This window comes from Vipera berus (genome assembly GCF_964194415.1).
Source record: "Vipera berus genome assembly, chromosome: 3".
NCBI lineage: Eukaryota > Metazoa > Chordata > Lepidosauria > Squamata > Viperidae > Vipera > Vipera berus.
In genome coordinates, this window is record NC_138204.1 from 37530226 (window position 1) to 37545994 (window position 15769).

Genomic DNA, 15769 nt, shown 5'->3' on the forward strand with positions numbered 1-15769 from the left:
TATAAACTATAAATATATACTTATAAGGGAAGAGAGAACCCTGAAAATAGGGTTGTTGTATTTGCTTCAATAGACAGAGCTAAAATAAAAAGGATTGCCACAGTTCTCTGACTGAGAAGAGGTCTCTTCCCTTCCATTTATGTTTCCACTTAACTTCGTGTATTTCTCTTCCCCTTGTACCCACGTGTTCATATAAATTCCTCCCTCTCCCAGCAGAAAGTAATCAGGTAAAGAGGTGGAGATGAGTGGAGGGGAATGGACAGGAAAAGAAATAAGAAATGGAAGAAGGGAAACAATTGGATGGAGATAAGGTGAAGGGATCAGGTAACTGAATAGAGACAGGGCGGAAAGGAGAGAAAATATTTGCTCTATTTAGATGTTACAGAAAGAATTAAATAGGATCTCTTTACTTAGATGAAACAGATGAAGTAGAAATGTGGTGAATAAAATAAATAGATAAATCTCCCAAGCAATAGCTATTCTAGAAAGGCATCCATACTTTGCAGCAGTCTGGTCTGCAACCTTTTTTTAACCTCGTACTTATCTTTATTTTTAACAGCTTCTATTCTTAACATGGAATGTATAACCGCTTTTCTCCAATTTAATTCACTAGTAATTATTTGGGGGAAAACCATTAGATTTCCTAGGTAAATATAATAGTAAAAATACAAAAAATGATATTTGTAGCCTCATTCTACAGTACATGTTCAAATTTTCTCTCTGTATTTTTTCTTTTTCAATGCAATGTTCACATTAACACTAGATTTCTTCTAAAAAACCCCACTCCATTAATAGACCTATAGAAAAGAAACTATAATGTATATCTTGATCCATAGGGGCAAGGCCCTGTAAAAGGGTAAAACAGTCTGTTGTATTTCAGTGAGATCCATACAATAATGGTTGTACGGTAAATTCTTTCAGGTTTTTCCCTTGCTTTGGAAGGTGGAAGCATACTTGCCAACTGGATTGTTATCATTTTTTTTATTTCCTATAGTAAGAAACATAATGGCCTATTATACTGAGTACCTCAGCATAATGGACAGGGAAAGGTTTTTTTTCCAGTATCCAGTCAATATCCAGTTGTATTGGCATGTCTTTTAGGCTTTAGACTCAGAGACTGGCAATGTCTCTACACACACACACACACACACACACACACACACACACACACACACACACACCTTAAATCATAAGAGGATTACAGTTGTGATGAATCTTTGGATATTATCATTTTTGTAATAATTTATGTAACTTGAATGATTCCTAAAATAAGGTCTTGTGTTGCAGACCTTTATATATATACATGTGTCTTCTTGTCCTTCTTTATGCTATCAACCTATAACCCACTGCTGGAATTCCTTCAGTTCTGTGTACTATATCTGCATTTTAACATACTGGTTTTATGGTTAATTATCACTGTTAATATGTGTCAGTCTTTTCATGTAGTGACTATTGCTTCTGTGGCGATTGTTTTTTCATTTTTTTCCTTTGATTTACAGATCAAGATAAAATACAGATATATGTTATTTAAACTGAAAACTAGCAGAGTACTGTATGTGAACCTGTATTGTATTTTTACTGTGGAAAAATTTGCCGTGATTTTTTGCTGCTTGTATAATTTTGAGAGAATTATGCCTTCATAAAGAAGAGCTAAAGCAACTTTTTAAAATAAACCTGACTTTAAAACACAAAACAAACTAATGAAAAGAATGATTCAGTGATATAATTTACTTTTGAAAATTTCTATTGCTAAAACAAACATTTGAAGCTATTTGTAGAAAAAAATAGTTGAAAATTAACTTTACTATTCCAGGCAGAATGTTTGAAGTGCAAGTTTTTCCCCCCTCAATAATTGTTTTAGATGTAATTTTTAGGATTCTACGGCCCTGATTTCATATTAAGTAGAAATCATGCTTTCATAAATTAATATATACATTTGTATATTAAAAATGAAGAATTTTAACAAATTTAACAAATAAAAATATTAATTGTAGAATTACATCTGTTGGTTTTATTATTGCATAATTATGTTCCTTACACAGTTTTTGGAGGAAGGATTTTATTAGATTAGGGAATGTGTATTTCTCAGAATTTTAGCAGAGATATGTTTAATTTGTATAACATATATACTTTTCAGTTGTGGCTCATCAGGCAGAACCGTGGAGAAGAACAATATTAGCTTTAAATCTGACCATGTGAAAGTTAAACAAGAGCCTGGCACAGAAGAAGAGGTGTGTGGTTTTTCAGGACCTGTGAAGCAAGAAAAAACAGAAGATGGCAGGAGAAGTGCCTGCATGGTAAAATTCTATTTCTGGGTTATACCATTTTAACACAGGATTTCTAAGCAGTGGTGGGAATTAAAGACACTTGGTACTTTCTTCAGAGTAGCTACTCTTTCTCCAGAGGTTACTATAGTGCTAGAAATATTTAACATTTCTGTTTTAATACCATGTTTTGTTTTCCTTGAGCCTGTCCTTGATTAGATAATTAGATAACCAAGTTGCTTTGGTTCATAAATCACACTAAGACAAGGGCAAACTAAGATGCTTGGCTCAATATGAGCAAACTATTGTTAGTTTAATAAACCATGGTTAAACCTTGACAGAATGATATGTCTTAGAATATGGAACTGGATCCATATTTATTCATGTATTCAACCAAGCTGTTAGAGCACTAAGGAATCCCACATTACAAATATTCTCCTTTATTGGTATTCATGTTTCGAATAGCTTACTAAAATAAATGGGGGAAAAAGAGACACCTAATGAAAACTTTCTTAACTTTTAACTTGTGCCTTAATTTTAGCTTAGCAGTCCTGAGAGCAGTTTGACGCCACCACTTTCTACAAACTTACATCTGGAAAGTGAATTAGAAGCACTGGGAAGCATAGACAACCATGTAAAAACTGAACCAACAGAATTGAATGAAAGCTGTAAACAGTCTGCACATGGTCTTGTAAATGGCAAATCTCCATTACGTAGCCTCATGCACCGGTCTGCCAGGGCTGGAGAAGGCAACAATAAAGATGATGACCCAAATGAAGACTGGTGTGCTGTTTGCCAAAATGGGGGAGATCTATTATGTTGTGAAAAGTGTCCTAAGGTTTTCCATCTGACATGTCATGTACCTACTCTTCTCAGCTTTCCAAGGTATGAAAATACTATTACGTTACATCCTGCAAGAGCTTAATGTGATTATTTGTAGTAAGGTATAATATTGAATATTAAAAGTATAATATTGAGGTGGAGATGGTCCCTCTGCAGGTTGTTACTATACTGGAATGATGTATTCTTGGAGTGTTATTAGTATTGGTAGTTTTTAATATTGTTTTAAAGTGACCTAAAATGTGTAATAAATACATAAATACAGTCACACTATAGCAGTTACATATTTAAAATGAGATTTTGCTACTAGCCAACAGCCATGATCTGTGTGAAACAATTATGCTTTGTTTCATATTAAACAGTGCACAGGAAAAAGTATTCCATTACCTCTTATATGCTTTGGGGAGAGCTGGTCCTCATAATCATACATATACAAGGCACTTGATTAAAAAAATGTAGATTGCAATATGTTAAGCAAACTTATGTCATTACAGTAACTAACTGTGACAGGTGAATTTCTGTTTGTTATTCTAGTGAAAAATATTAGACATAATTTGCATTTCTATAATTTTTCTACAAAATCCTCAATTTTTTTGTGAGGCCATTACTGATTATAATATAGATAGCTCTTCCTTAGCAAACACAACTGGGACCAGTAACTCCATAGCTAAACAAAACATCATGTGACTCTAAGGGACTCATGACATCACTTTCCACAGTGAGTCATTGTGGGTCACAAGTGAGGCATTACAGGACATCAACTTACAATTGTACTGTCAGCTTTCTGTGATAAAAAGCCAGTTATGAAATGCTTAAATGACAATCCTGACTATGGGATGTTGTGACCGCTGTAAACACACACCCATTGTGAAGTGCCTGAATGTTGATCATATGATTGCAGAGATGCTGCGATGGTTAAAAAGCCTAATTGTAAAGTTATTTTTCCAGCCATTCGAACAGCACTTTCTCTGCAGGCGCAGCGTCCACTATTTTCAGATCAACCAAATGTTGATCTGTTGGTTGTGACAGGAATTAACTGACTAGCATGCGCACGCATGCATACATTCACACACACACACACACACACACACACACACATATTCTCTCTCTCTCTCTCTCTCTCTCTCTCTCTCTCACACACACACACACACACACACACACACACACACACATGATTTGATTAATTGGAGATTTGTATTTATGTATTTAGAAGATTTATAATATGTTATCTAAATTTCTGGATGTATTTTTTCTAGTGGAGAATGGATATGTACATTTTGTCGAGATCTTCTCACACCTGAGGTAGAATATGATTGCGATAATTTGCAGCACACCAAGAAGGGGAAAACTGCACAAGGATTGAGTCCTGTGGACCAAAGGGTAGGTGTCTCATAATTTTAGGTATCTTGTTCTCAAATCAATTTAACCCAATTATCTTGGCTATTATATGTTCCTTTATTTAAATTATACTTTATTTTACATAGTCAGCAACTGCCATTGCATTATGTAAACAAAATTAAGAAATCAACTCTGTATGAAAATTAAAATTACCTTTATTAATATTGACTATAGTAACAGAATCCTGCAAGTTTTTCTGTGCTTGCTTCTCTCTCCCCCCTCCCTTCCTCCCTTCCCTCAAATAATCTTGTAAATTAGGGAGGTTTCTGCCTAAGTCTTTCTTCTTGTTTTAGACTTAAGTGGATATAGAAAGTCTACATACCTCCTGTTAAAATGCCAAGTTTTTGAATGAAAAAAAACCCAGACCAAGATAAAACATTTCAGAATTCTTTCCATCTTTAACATAAGATTCAAGCTGTGCAATTCAACTGAAAAGTAAACTGAAACCTTTTAGGAGGAAAAAAAACTTAAAATAACACGATTGCTTAGATGTACACCCTTAAACGAATGCTTTGTTGAAGCGCTTTTTGATTTAATGCCAGATGTAATGACAACATTCAGCCTTTTGGGATAAGAGCCTATCAGCACGGCACGGCACATCTTGCTTTGGGAATCTTGCAAGTCACTCTTCCTTACAAAGGTGCTCCAAATCTGTCAGATTGCAAGACTCTCCTGTGCACAGCTGCCTTCAGGTCACCCCACAGATTTTCAACTGGATTCAGGTCTGGGCTTTGACTGGGCTATCCCAAAACTTGAATCTTCTGGTGAAGCCATCCTTTTGTTGATTTGGCAGTGTTCTTTGGGTCATTGTGATGCTGAAAAGTGAAAATCCTCTTCATCTTCAGCATTTTAGCAGAGGCCTGAAAGTTTTGTGCCAAAACTCACTGATATTTGGAACTGCTCATAATTCCCTTCACCTTGACTAAAACCCCAGTTCCAGATGAAGTAAAGCAGTCCCAAAGCATAATGTTGCTAGCACCGTGCTCCACTCTGGGTATCGTGTACTTCTTGGGTATACATAATGTTGTTTTTATGCCAACATACTTTTTAGATTTATGATCAAAAAGTTCAACCTTGAATTGATTTATCTTGGTCTGGTTTTTTTTAACATCTCAAAAATCTGGCATATTAACAGGTATATTTAGACTTTCTACATCCACTGTAAGACATGTTGTATTTCGTGCACACCCAGCTTTGAAACAATGAAAGTCTACTATTCTTTTCTTAACCAGGTTTGTCTGTTTTCCTCACTCCATTCCCCACAGTGATAATGGAACATGTATTGAAATGGGAGCTTACTACAGGCCAATTATCCTAGTTTCCATTCATATCATTTTTTTTAAAAAATAGCTCGCTGTTTGCAATCTGTCAGTACATTTGAAACTGTTTTATTAAACCGTACTATTTAGTTTGCATTCAGTAATTCAACCAATTCTGTACATAAACAGAGATCAGTGTGATCTTTCTTACTTTCTCACAACATCTGGACTGTAGAATTCAAATATCCACTAAAGGAAGCAGAGAGATGGAGTTTTCTGTATCTTTTGACTTCCATCTAGTGATAATCTGGATTATTTATTTGAATAATTAATTTGATTTAGGTGTCAGAGGACACCTGGTCACAATATAGCAGAGTGGATCTACTGGGACATAGCTTTGCAAGTCTTCAATCAGTGGAGAGCCAATATTTTCACCACCATGACCAATGTGTAGTGCTATCAAGAGACCCCTTTGTTTACAAGAGGAATGAATCACAATTTTAATACAATCTAAATCAGTGAATTTTCATTTTTCTGTGATGTGTATAATAGTATAGCATTTCTGCTCTTTTACATTTAAAGAACTATTATTACAGAAGAACTATAATTCTTTCTTCCTAGAGGTTTGACCCCTTTTCTTAATCCCATTTATGCAGAATTTCTTCTGATTCTTTTGTCTTTGGCATTTAGTTACTTTTACTCATTGAATTTTTCCCTTCCTTTAAGTTATTCTCATGGAAAATTTTAATCTGTGTTTATAGTCTTTTTTCAGCTGTTTCTGTGTTCTGTCCATTGAATTATCCTCTATCATAAGTGAACTAAAATTGGTCATTTAATGTCCTAGTGCTGTTAGGCAGTATGATAAACATAATACCATATGATAAGGCTTGCTTAGAAGGAATGCCACAGACTACGAGTAAGGATATGATATGATACAATTTGCTTAGAAGGAATGGCATAGAGTGCAATCAAGCAAGTTATAGGACATGTTTTTTCAACCAGTTATCATTTTCCACCCACCCCTATAAACCTGAACATATTGCTTCTATTTATTCTGAGCTATGCTTAGAGGGTTTTAACTGAGCAAATGATAATGACCAATTGTAGGCAGTAAATGATTTCATTATTTCAACACCTTAATCAAAACTGCTGTTTGTAAGCATAATGTGTTAGGCTGGTTATAAAATAGCAAGCCATGTGTGATTTAGGATGAATCATCTCCTGGGAACCATAAAACTATAGGTATTTCTGGCAATTGGAAGACAATGTTCCCAATATAGTTCTGTTTTAAATTTTCGGGGAGATATTTGACTTTGAAGTATATTTGGCAGAAATTTGAGGTACTGCCTTTTGAATGGCTATACCAAGTCTTTGGGATTCTTTGCCAAGGAAAGCTGCTTTGCTCTATCTGCTTTCCACTGGGAGCAAAAACTATTTTCTTAGATTACGCTCATAAGGTAGCTTATAACTATGTTTCATTTGGATTTTCTCTGTCATTTTGATTGATATTTTAGTTGATGTTATATTTGCTTTATTGCTATTGAACAGCAGTTAATGGAAAAACAGATTATTATTGATGCATGGAATATGTTGTGCTCAGTATTGTGATAATCAATAGTATACACAGTGTTTTTTTAAAAAAATGAATTAGACTTGTCAGTGACTCTTACCTTGAAATGATGTCTTGACATTCAGAAGTAGCACATACATTTAGAAACATGCAGGATCATAAATAGCTTTTGAAATACTTTACAAACCTGAAAGTTACTTCCTTATAACTTTATTTAGATTCAAAGCTGTGACAGCAAAATGAATTAGTTGCATGGATATTAAAATATGTATAACCTATCTCTGTTCCAGGTAGTGTAGATATTGATAGGTTTTTTGCAGACTGAATTAGACTTTGAGAATCTTATTCTTCAGAAAACTGTAGGATAAGCACATATTCTGCCCCTGGTAGCGCAGTGGTTAGAATGCAGCACTGCAGGCTACTTCTGCTTACTCCCAACTGCCAGCAGTTTGGCAGTTTGAGTCTCACTCAGCCTTCCATCCTTCCTAGATTGGTAAAATGAGGACCCAGATTGTGGGGGCAATATGCTGACTCTATAAACCGCTTAGAAAGGGCTGTAAAGCACTGAGAAGTGATATATAAGTCTAAATGCTATTGCTATAACTAGTTAACAAAAATTCAGTCTTTTAAGAATGAAGCAATTTTAATTGAATTTGTTTTTCCTCTACAAGAAATGTGAGCGCCTCCTACTTTATCTATATTGCCATGAGCTGAGTATTGAATTCCAAGAGCCAGTTCCAGCCTCGGTGAGTGACTTCATGCACATTATCTCGAGATGATAAAATGCAGATTTTTACTTTTAGGAGTCTGAAATTGATGATCAACATTTGACAGTCATAGTAGCTATTATGTTATGAATGGTATTTTGCAGCATGTACTTTTTTTAAAAAGTATCTGTTTACAGAATGCTTGATTAGCAATGTTGAGCTATGAAGCAGAATTTCCACATTTGAAAATAATATCACAATTTCACATTTATAGTATGTTTGCTAAATGTTTGAGTCTGGTTTTAAAAATGAGAATCCTTTACATAGAAAAATATTCTACAGTAAAAGTATGTTTCTTAAATTTTCTCTCTTCTAATGTGACTGCATTTTTTTCTGGACAGATACCAAATTACTATAAAATAATAAAGAAACCCATGGATCTATCTACAGTAAAGAAAAAACTCCAGAAGAAACACTCACAACATTATCAGACACCTGAAGATTTTGTGGCAGATGTTCGGCTGATCTTCAAGAACTGTGAAAGGTTTAATGAAGTATGTTAACTTCCAACCTGTAGAATTGTTTTGAGTGATGAAAAATATCTCTTCTGTGTCTTCACATCGATGTTAATTACAAGTTTTCCAAATTCTGAATGTTGGATGGAAATAGTTTAGTGTTCCACATGTAAGCTGTACAAAGATATGACTGGGCATACATTGAGCCTCTTATACAGTCTCTTACTATATACAGAAATAATAATGTAAATTGGATCCTGAGGACATGCTTCTAGTTTCGTTACTGATTTTAATAGTGAACCAATTAAATAGTGGGTTGCATTCATGTATGTGCACAAGCTGTTTAATGCCTCCATTTTGTGGAGACATTTTCTTTTTAATAGCACATTGTTACCTAGTCCAAGCAGCAGAAAAGCAGAAATCCTCTGTGTGAATGATTTAGCTGATATGTAAAAGGCATTGAAAACAGTAGAAAACAAGATCGGTCATTAATAAATAATTTTACAATTAAATACATGGTGTATTCATAGATTATCTTTAAATCTAGAGCATTTTGTGAATGATAAGTAGTTTTGAAAAGTTGTAATCTTAAATCAAGATTACATGAAGATTTTGATGTAATTAAATAGTAAAGCAAGATTTAAACAAATGCAGGGAGACATGGCTATCAGTAGACACTGACTGCTTAAATAGCATCTTTGAAAAGTTTGGAAACCATTCTGCAAGGCAGTCTGTTAGTTAGATTCCTTATTAATTGAAAGTTATCTTGTGCAATTCAGATAACGAAGTCTTAAAATAAAAGCAATCATTGATAATTTCAGATATGTAGAAAAAATACTTAGAAGGCCATGTGGGTATAAAAAGGAGTGCTGACATAATATGGAGTTTTTGAAACATCAAAAATATGGCATGTAAACCTCAATTAATACACAATATTTGTGGAAAAGAAATAATAGGTACCTAAGATTTTTTTTGACTCCAGGAAAATTGGCCACATTTAATCATACTTAAATTAGAGTCGTTATCATCTATAGAAAAGACTTGGATATTTTCTATCTTTAATATCTATATTATCTAAAATCATTATTCTGTCTCCCATTGATTAGAAGTTTTTATTTAAATATGCTCAGAGACTCTTGAAAAAGAATCTTGAATTTTCTATAGGACAGAATTTGAAAACCTCAGTTTCATTTAAAGTGGGTTATAATCTTTGTACTGGTTTGATATTAATACCTGCATATAAAATTCTAATACTAAAATCTCATAATGTAAAAGTTTTAAAGTGTTGATATTAATACCTGCATATAAAATTCTAATACTAAAATCTCATAATGTAAAAGTTTTAAAGTGTTGATATTAATACCTGCATATAAAATTCTAATAGTAAAATCTCAAAATGTAAAGGTTTTTAAAGTATTAAGTTACCTAAGCAGTTGGAACTTTAAACTTGGATTGTAATAGGTGAAGCCAAAGAATTGTATTTTTCAAAATAAATTAATTTTAAGAAAGATGAACATACGAGGAAAAGAAATTTTCATGGGCAGATAAATGCAGTTAGTACAGACTAAAAAAGAAACTTGCCCTTTTTTCTTACTGCAGTTGTCACATTTATATCATGACAAGAAGAACTGAACTGGAAGGTAGTGGGCTAGCACTTTCTTGAGAAGAAGTGACAAAGGAATCCTGATGGAAGAAATTACTGCCAACCATTTATAACACAATTATCCTATTTACTGTACAGCTCAATTTTGGATTTCTGTGCTTGGTATCAGTTTTACAAAACTGATCATTTGTTAATGGATCACATACCCAAAATTTAGCAATGGGGCCTTATGAAGTGTCACTTCTGTGTCACCGTTTTTAGAAATAAATTGCCATCATGGCTGAGTTTCATCATCCATTCCTGTACAGTATCATAACTTTAGAAGGGATTATAATTTCCTTTGTTTTGACTCTGGTATCCTTTTTAGATGATGAAAGTTGTTCAAGTTTATGCAGAAACACAAGAGATTAATTTGAAGGTAAGCTTTTCAGACCATGCACACTTGCTGAAGAGAAGTGCATTACCAATTGGTGAATGTTACTATCTTTTTTACTTTGCAGGTTGATTCAGAAGTAGCACAGGCAGGGAAAGCAGTTGCATTATACTTTGAAGATAAACTTACAGAGATATATCCAGGCAGGATCTTCCAGCCTTTACCTGAATTCGAGCAAGAAGAAGATGATGCTGAAATAACTGATGATTCAGATGAAGATTTTATACAGCCACGTAGAAAACGTCTAAAATCAGATGAAAGGCCGGTGCATATAAAGTAAACTGATTAAATGGACCCATACTATTGTAAAGAAAAAAATATTTAAATGTTCCTGGGATATTATCATGGCTTTAGTGGCCATTTTATTGATAGTGTTCAGACAGTATTAGATTACAAAAAGCATTTGTACAGAAACATGCTTGTCTAAGGGGGAAAAGCTTTCAACTTCTGTTATTGCTCTGTGTGTGTGTGTGTGTGTGTGTGTGTGTGTGTGTGTGTAGGTAGTGCTGGATTTTTATTTCACCTTTTCACTCCTTCATTTACAGAAGTTTGAGATTATTATCATTCATATAAGAAACAAGTTTTTATATGGTGACATTTGTATGAACAAACTATTTCTGTAGGTTTGGACCAAGAAAAATCATATTTCACTTTCATACCGGGTTGTGGTTTAAATTCGAAGCATCCTTTCTCTTCATGCAACCAGAACTGGTTGTGTGATTTTCTTTTTTATATTTTTGAAATTCAACATCTCATCCAAGTGACAATGCAAGTATCATACATTGTTGGGTCAAATAGCCAGGCTCTGCAGTCTTTTATTATGTATAGAAGTATCATAACATCATTAAATCATCTTGAATTTGAGAACGCAGGAATGCGAGTTCTTCATATGTGCTTTATTGACTTAAATTGTAATTCATGTTTTTAAGTAGGATTCATGATATTAAATGGAAGTCCCATGCACAGTACACCTCAGCACCATTTTTTTTGTATTTTGTCTCTTTCTTTCCCCTTTTAAGGCAGGATGTTGGCTGCAAAACCAACTAAAATATAGATTTTAGTACTTTCAGAACTAGCCTATGATGTTAATAACTGGTGACTGTCCAGTCTTCCCTACTAACAGTTTCTGATAGACTGCTATCAGCAAACTATAACTTTGTCAACTACCAAATGTGTAAAATTTCCTGTATTCACTCTGTCTTATTTGTAAATAATGGTACTGTAAATTCTTTCAGGCAGCAACATTTGCTGAACTGTTTTTAAGCTAATATGTATTCTTACTAATGTTCCTAATCAAGAACAGATTTGTAATATGCTCTTTATTTCTTAAGCAGTTCATAATTTGACGTTCTGTATTATTTTGTTAGATCTATTCAGTTTTCTTCAGAAGCAGCTTAAACAAAATATTGAAGAGAATAATGTGCCCTTTCAGGCTAAGTTACTTGTCTATTCTTAAATTTAGAAAATGGACCAGCATATCAGACAAGTAACTAGATGAATAATAATAAGCAGTTGTCTGTGCATAACAAAGCTCTTCAATTCGCCTTGATAGCAACTTTGAGACAAAAAACCCTCCTGCATTATTGTAATTCAGTGTTGAACAGGTAAAAATCCTTATATGCTTGGTGTAGGTCTATATTGAACTATAAAACTATTTCAAACCCTTATATAGAATATTTTTATGTCTGTTTCAAAAAAGCAAACTATACTGAGGTAACCAAAATATAGGCTTTACTGTGACATTGGGTGTAATTCATTATGACCAACAGTTCACAGTATATGAAGAATTGATCTATACAGTAGAGTTGAATAATTTCTATTGTACAAGGTATTCCCAGTGATTCCCTAAAGAGTTTTGGTTCAAATGGCTGAGTTCATTTTCCCTGTACTGACAAAGAGCAGACAGGATGGTTCTCTTAACATGAAAGTAATTAAAGATACTTATGACTTTAATTCACTTTCTTAGATAAACTATATTCTCAAAATGAAAGGAGTCCAGGATTTATTTTCACAAAAGGTTTTATTTAACAAATCAATTCTAAATTGTCTGTTTTATGAATATATATTGGTCTATATTATGTCCAAAGTAAATTTAGAGAAGTCAGTTCAGAGAGATTGGAAGAAAGTTTCATAATCATAGCTGTCATTTCCACATATAAAAGGTAACATTCTAACTGGACTGTGTGATGTTTTCTATATATATAGTGTCACTGATTATCCTTTTCTCTAAATGTAGTGGTGAGATTATTCAGCTTGAGAGTTCTAACATAGGCAATCAGCATAGCCTAGTTTGAATGTCACTTTTTATTTACAGATAAAAATTTGAGGGTGAATGGGAGGGTGTTCTCTCAGTGTGTTCACTCTCCGACAAGTTCCCACAAAATTATCAATCTATGCACTTATTGCAAGCATCAAATGCAAGAACAAAATGCTAAATAACCATTGGATGAAATAGTACTTCTTATGTATACTACAGTTCTTCGTATCTCAATTGATAATGAATCTATTACTTTAATTAAATATATGCAGATTCCTTTCTGCAAAAGAGAATTTTTATTGAGCTAATTTAGATTTTTCCCCATCCTTGAAACGGCAATGGAAAAGTAATATATTCAGATTTTAGTGTATTAAAATTGTATGAATATCTTTTACTTTTTTGCAATAACATAATCTGAGACATTAAAATGATTATATGCTACCTGAAACATAGTGGATAATAACATTCTGCATAGATTCTATATAAGAGTCATTTCTTGAAGAATATATTCATAGATGGAAATGCTTTGCAGTCTTGATGAGCTTTTCCCAGTGATGTAAGAAGTATATCACAAAAGGACTTCTGCCACCTGTACAGCTGAAAAGAAGCCTGTGTTTGGCATATCACAGGCACCTGTGCAATTATTGAGCTATACTGGGTTTGAAAACATAGTTTTTTGGGGAGTATATTCTCCATATATCTGCTTTCTAGTGGATAATGGGACTTTCCTTGCATGTGAAATGGATTTACCTGGGCTTCATAAATTACAATGTAACTTGTATCTGATATGGTCCCCCAATATTTTGTCATATAATTTGACTTCAAATACTCTTGCTAAAAAACAAAACAAAAAAGTCTTTCCCTCGTTGTATAGGTTCCAAACATTTAAGTTAATCCAAAGAAGAAAAAGGCAGCTTGCTTTGAAACAAGAAGGCTAACAAGTGTACAGCGTGCTGATTGTGGACTTCTCAATTACCTCAGCAGGTCCCCTGCCTTGTAAATTACTAGTGATTAGTGTAAGTTTAACCAGCTAAGTATGTTCAGGTTTTACTTAACTGTGCCCTGCAATTAAGTGTCCTATCATATACTATTAAGGCTGATTTACTATCCAAAAAGGGTGGCTTTGCCCCTAGCTTTTAAAGTAGATACTGTATGCTGTATAAAGTAGATAGCCTTTTTCATGAGAAAAATTCCCATTAATAATATTTGAGGTGGCATTGAGTGTCGGCATACTCAACACTGGATAAAAGAGCAGAATGTTTTATAAACATTGCTGCGAGCCACTGCATCAAAAGTAGTATTTTTTAATAAATCACCCCAATTTGCCATTCTGTTGTATAATGTAGTTTTATTAGCCAGTCCCATTTACGTGAAAGTTATGGCAACACTACCTTGAAGTTGAAAATGTTACGTGTTGGATGTAGGCTTTCTCTCTTTCTTTTTTCCACCTCTCCTTAGCAAAAAAGCAATAAAACTGCTTTGTCTGTTGCCTGTTTAGCATGGCAGGATCCATTTCCTTTGGGTAGTGGTTTTATAGGAAAGTTTTTGTATGTGTATCACCCAAGTCTAGCTTTTAACAAATAAAGCGTGCAGTTATAGTGTGGCATTTTATTTTAAAAATTGGGGAAAGTTAACATATTTTTTTAAGAAGTAGGTGTTTCAGTAAATAATGGAGGTACTTTTTTAAAACTTTATATGCCACAATTTACATAGACCTATTTCAAAGTAATTCATAAGATTGTGATTTTTGGATATGGCCACCACTTTGCTTCAATGATGCATGTGCAGTAATTCCACTCATAATAGGTTTTTGTGTCCACCTATTTGCTAGTCTACTTTTAAAATGCATCCTAATCAAAGTTGTTTTAAAAATGGAAGTTTTGATTTCTTAATTTAGTAGCTGATTGACAATGATAACACACAACTTTCTCTTTTCTATTCAATTCTTTTTCAAGTAGGGAGCTCCTCTTTTCTTTTAAAATGATCTGTGACTTTGTATAAATAAATTCAAAGAATTTTATAGATCTCTCACCCATTTCAGCATTCCCTTAGTGTGAACATAAATTTTGAAATGGAAAATGATGCATGTTAAAGGCCTGCCAATGTAGGCGTTTATTAATTCAAAATGCCATTAAACATGTATATATGAGGTCGATAAAGATTTGTGCAATTGAAAGCCTGTTTTAATTTTATATGTAAACATACGAATCAAAGGGTTCAATTCCCATATTCTTTCTTTCTGGTAATTAAAACTGGTACTTTTTGCACATAGGTAACTTTACTGATTCTTTTAAAAAAGTGCTGTTTCTGTGGTATTGTATTCTCTGAATAATATTTAATTTTTTTAACAAGTTAACGTTTCTAATTGTTCAGTTCCTGTGTTTTTTGGCTGGTGTGTAATAAAAGCATTTTTCTTTACATGATTATTTAATACATTTAGCAACCTGTAAATATTTCTTGTTAAGTGCTCTGGAATGTGGTGTAGCAATTGTATTAGAACAGTTTTAAAAAGCATTGTTTTGAAACCACTTTGTTTTGGTTATTTCTATTAAATTAGAAAAGGAAGAACTTTTCAAATGAGTATTATTTTGTAAATTAAAGGCCTCCCTAGACCTATTTGTTAAATTATTAGCATGGGAAAATTATGAAAATTTGGCTAGCATCTACACGGTGACTTAAGAATTAAGGGTTATGATTTAATATTACTAAATACATACGCAAGCCTTTTACAACAGGGGCCCCCAACCCCGGGTCCGTAGACTGGTACTGGTCCGCAGCATGCCAGCAACCAGTCCGCACAAACAAGCAAAGCCCCATCCGCTGGATACAGGCAGCATATGAAACCACACCCCGTCTCGTCCGCGGAAAAACCTTTCTCCATGGAACCGGTCCCTGGTGCCTAAAAGGTTGGGGACCTCTGTTT

The 15769-nt window shown here is 33.7% G+C and overlaps 1 protein-coding gene across 6 annotated transcripts in view; it reads left to right on the forward strand.

Moving 5' to 3' along the window:
* The window catches only part of TRIM33 (tripartite motif containing 33), a gene marked incomplete at its 5' end in the record, with an annotated part of 66789 nt that extends 51525 nt beyond the window's left edge, over window positions 1-15264 (forward strand). For 4 of the 6 annotated variants that reach the window (XM_081323152.1, XM_081323154.1, XM_081323153.1 and 1 more), the window contains 7 exons: window positions 2138-2297; window positions 2806-3149; window positions 4361-4484; window positions 8003-8077; window positions 8440-8592; window positions 10524-10574; window positions 10657-15264. In XM_081323152.1, coding sequence (XP_081179278.1) covers window positions 2138-2297; window positions 2806-3149; window positions 4361-4484; window positions 8003-8077; window positions 8440-8592; window positions 10524-10574; window positions 10657-10869 — 1120 coding nt within the window. In that variant the 3' untranslated portion in view covers window positions 10870-15264. The remainder of the gene's footprint in view (window positions 1-2137; window positions 2298-2805; window positions 3150-4360; window positions 4485-8002; window positions 8078-8439; window positions 8593-10523; window positions 10575-10656) is intronic. The other 2 variants (XM_081323156.1, XM_081323157.1) reach the window with 1 other exon arrangement.
* Window positions 15265-15769: the final 505 nt, after the last annotated feature.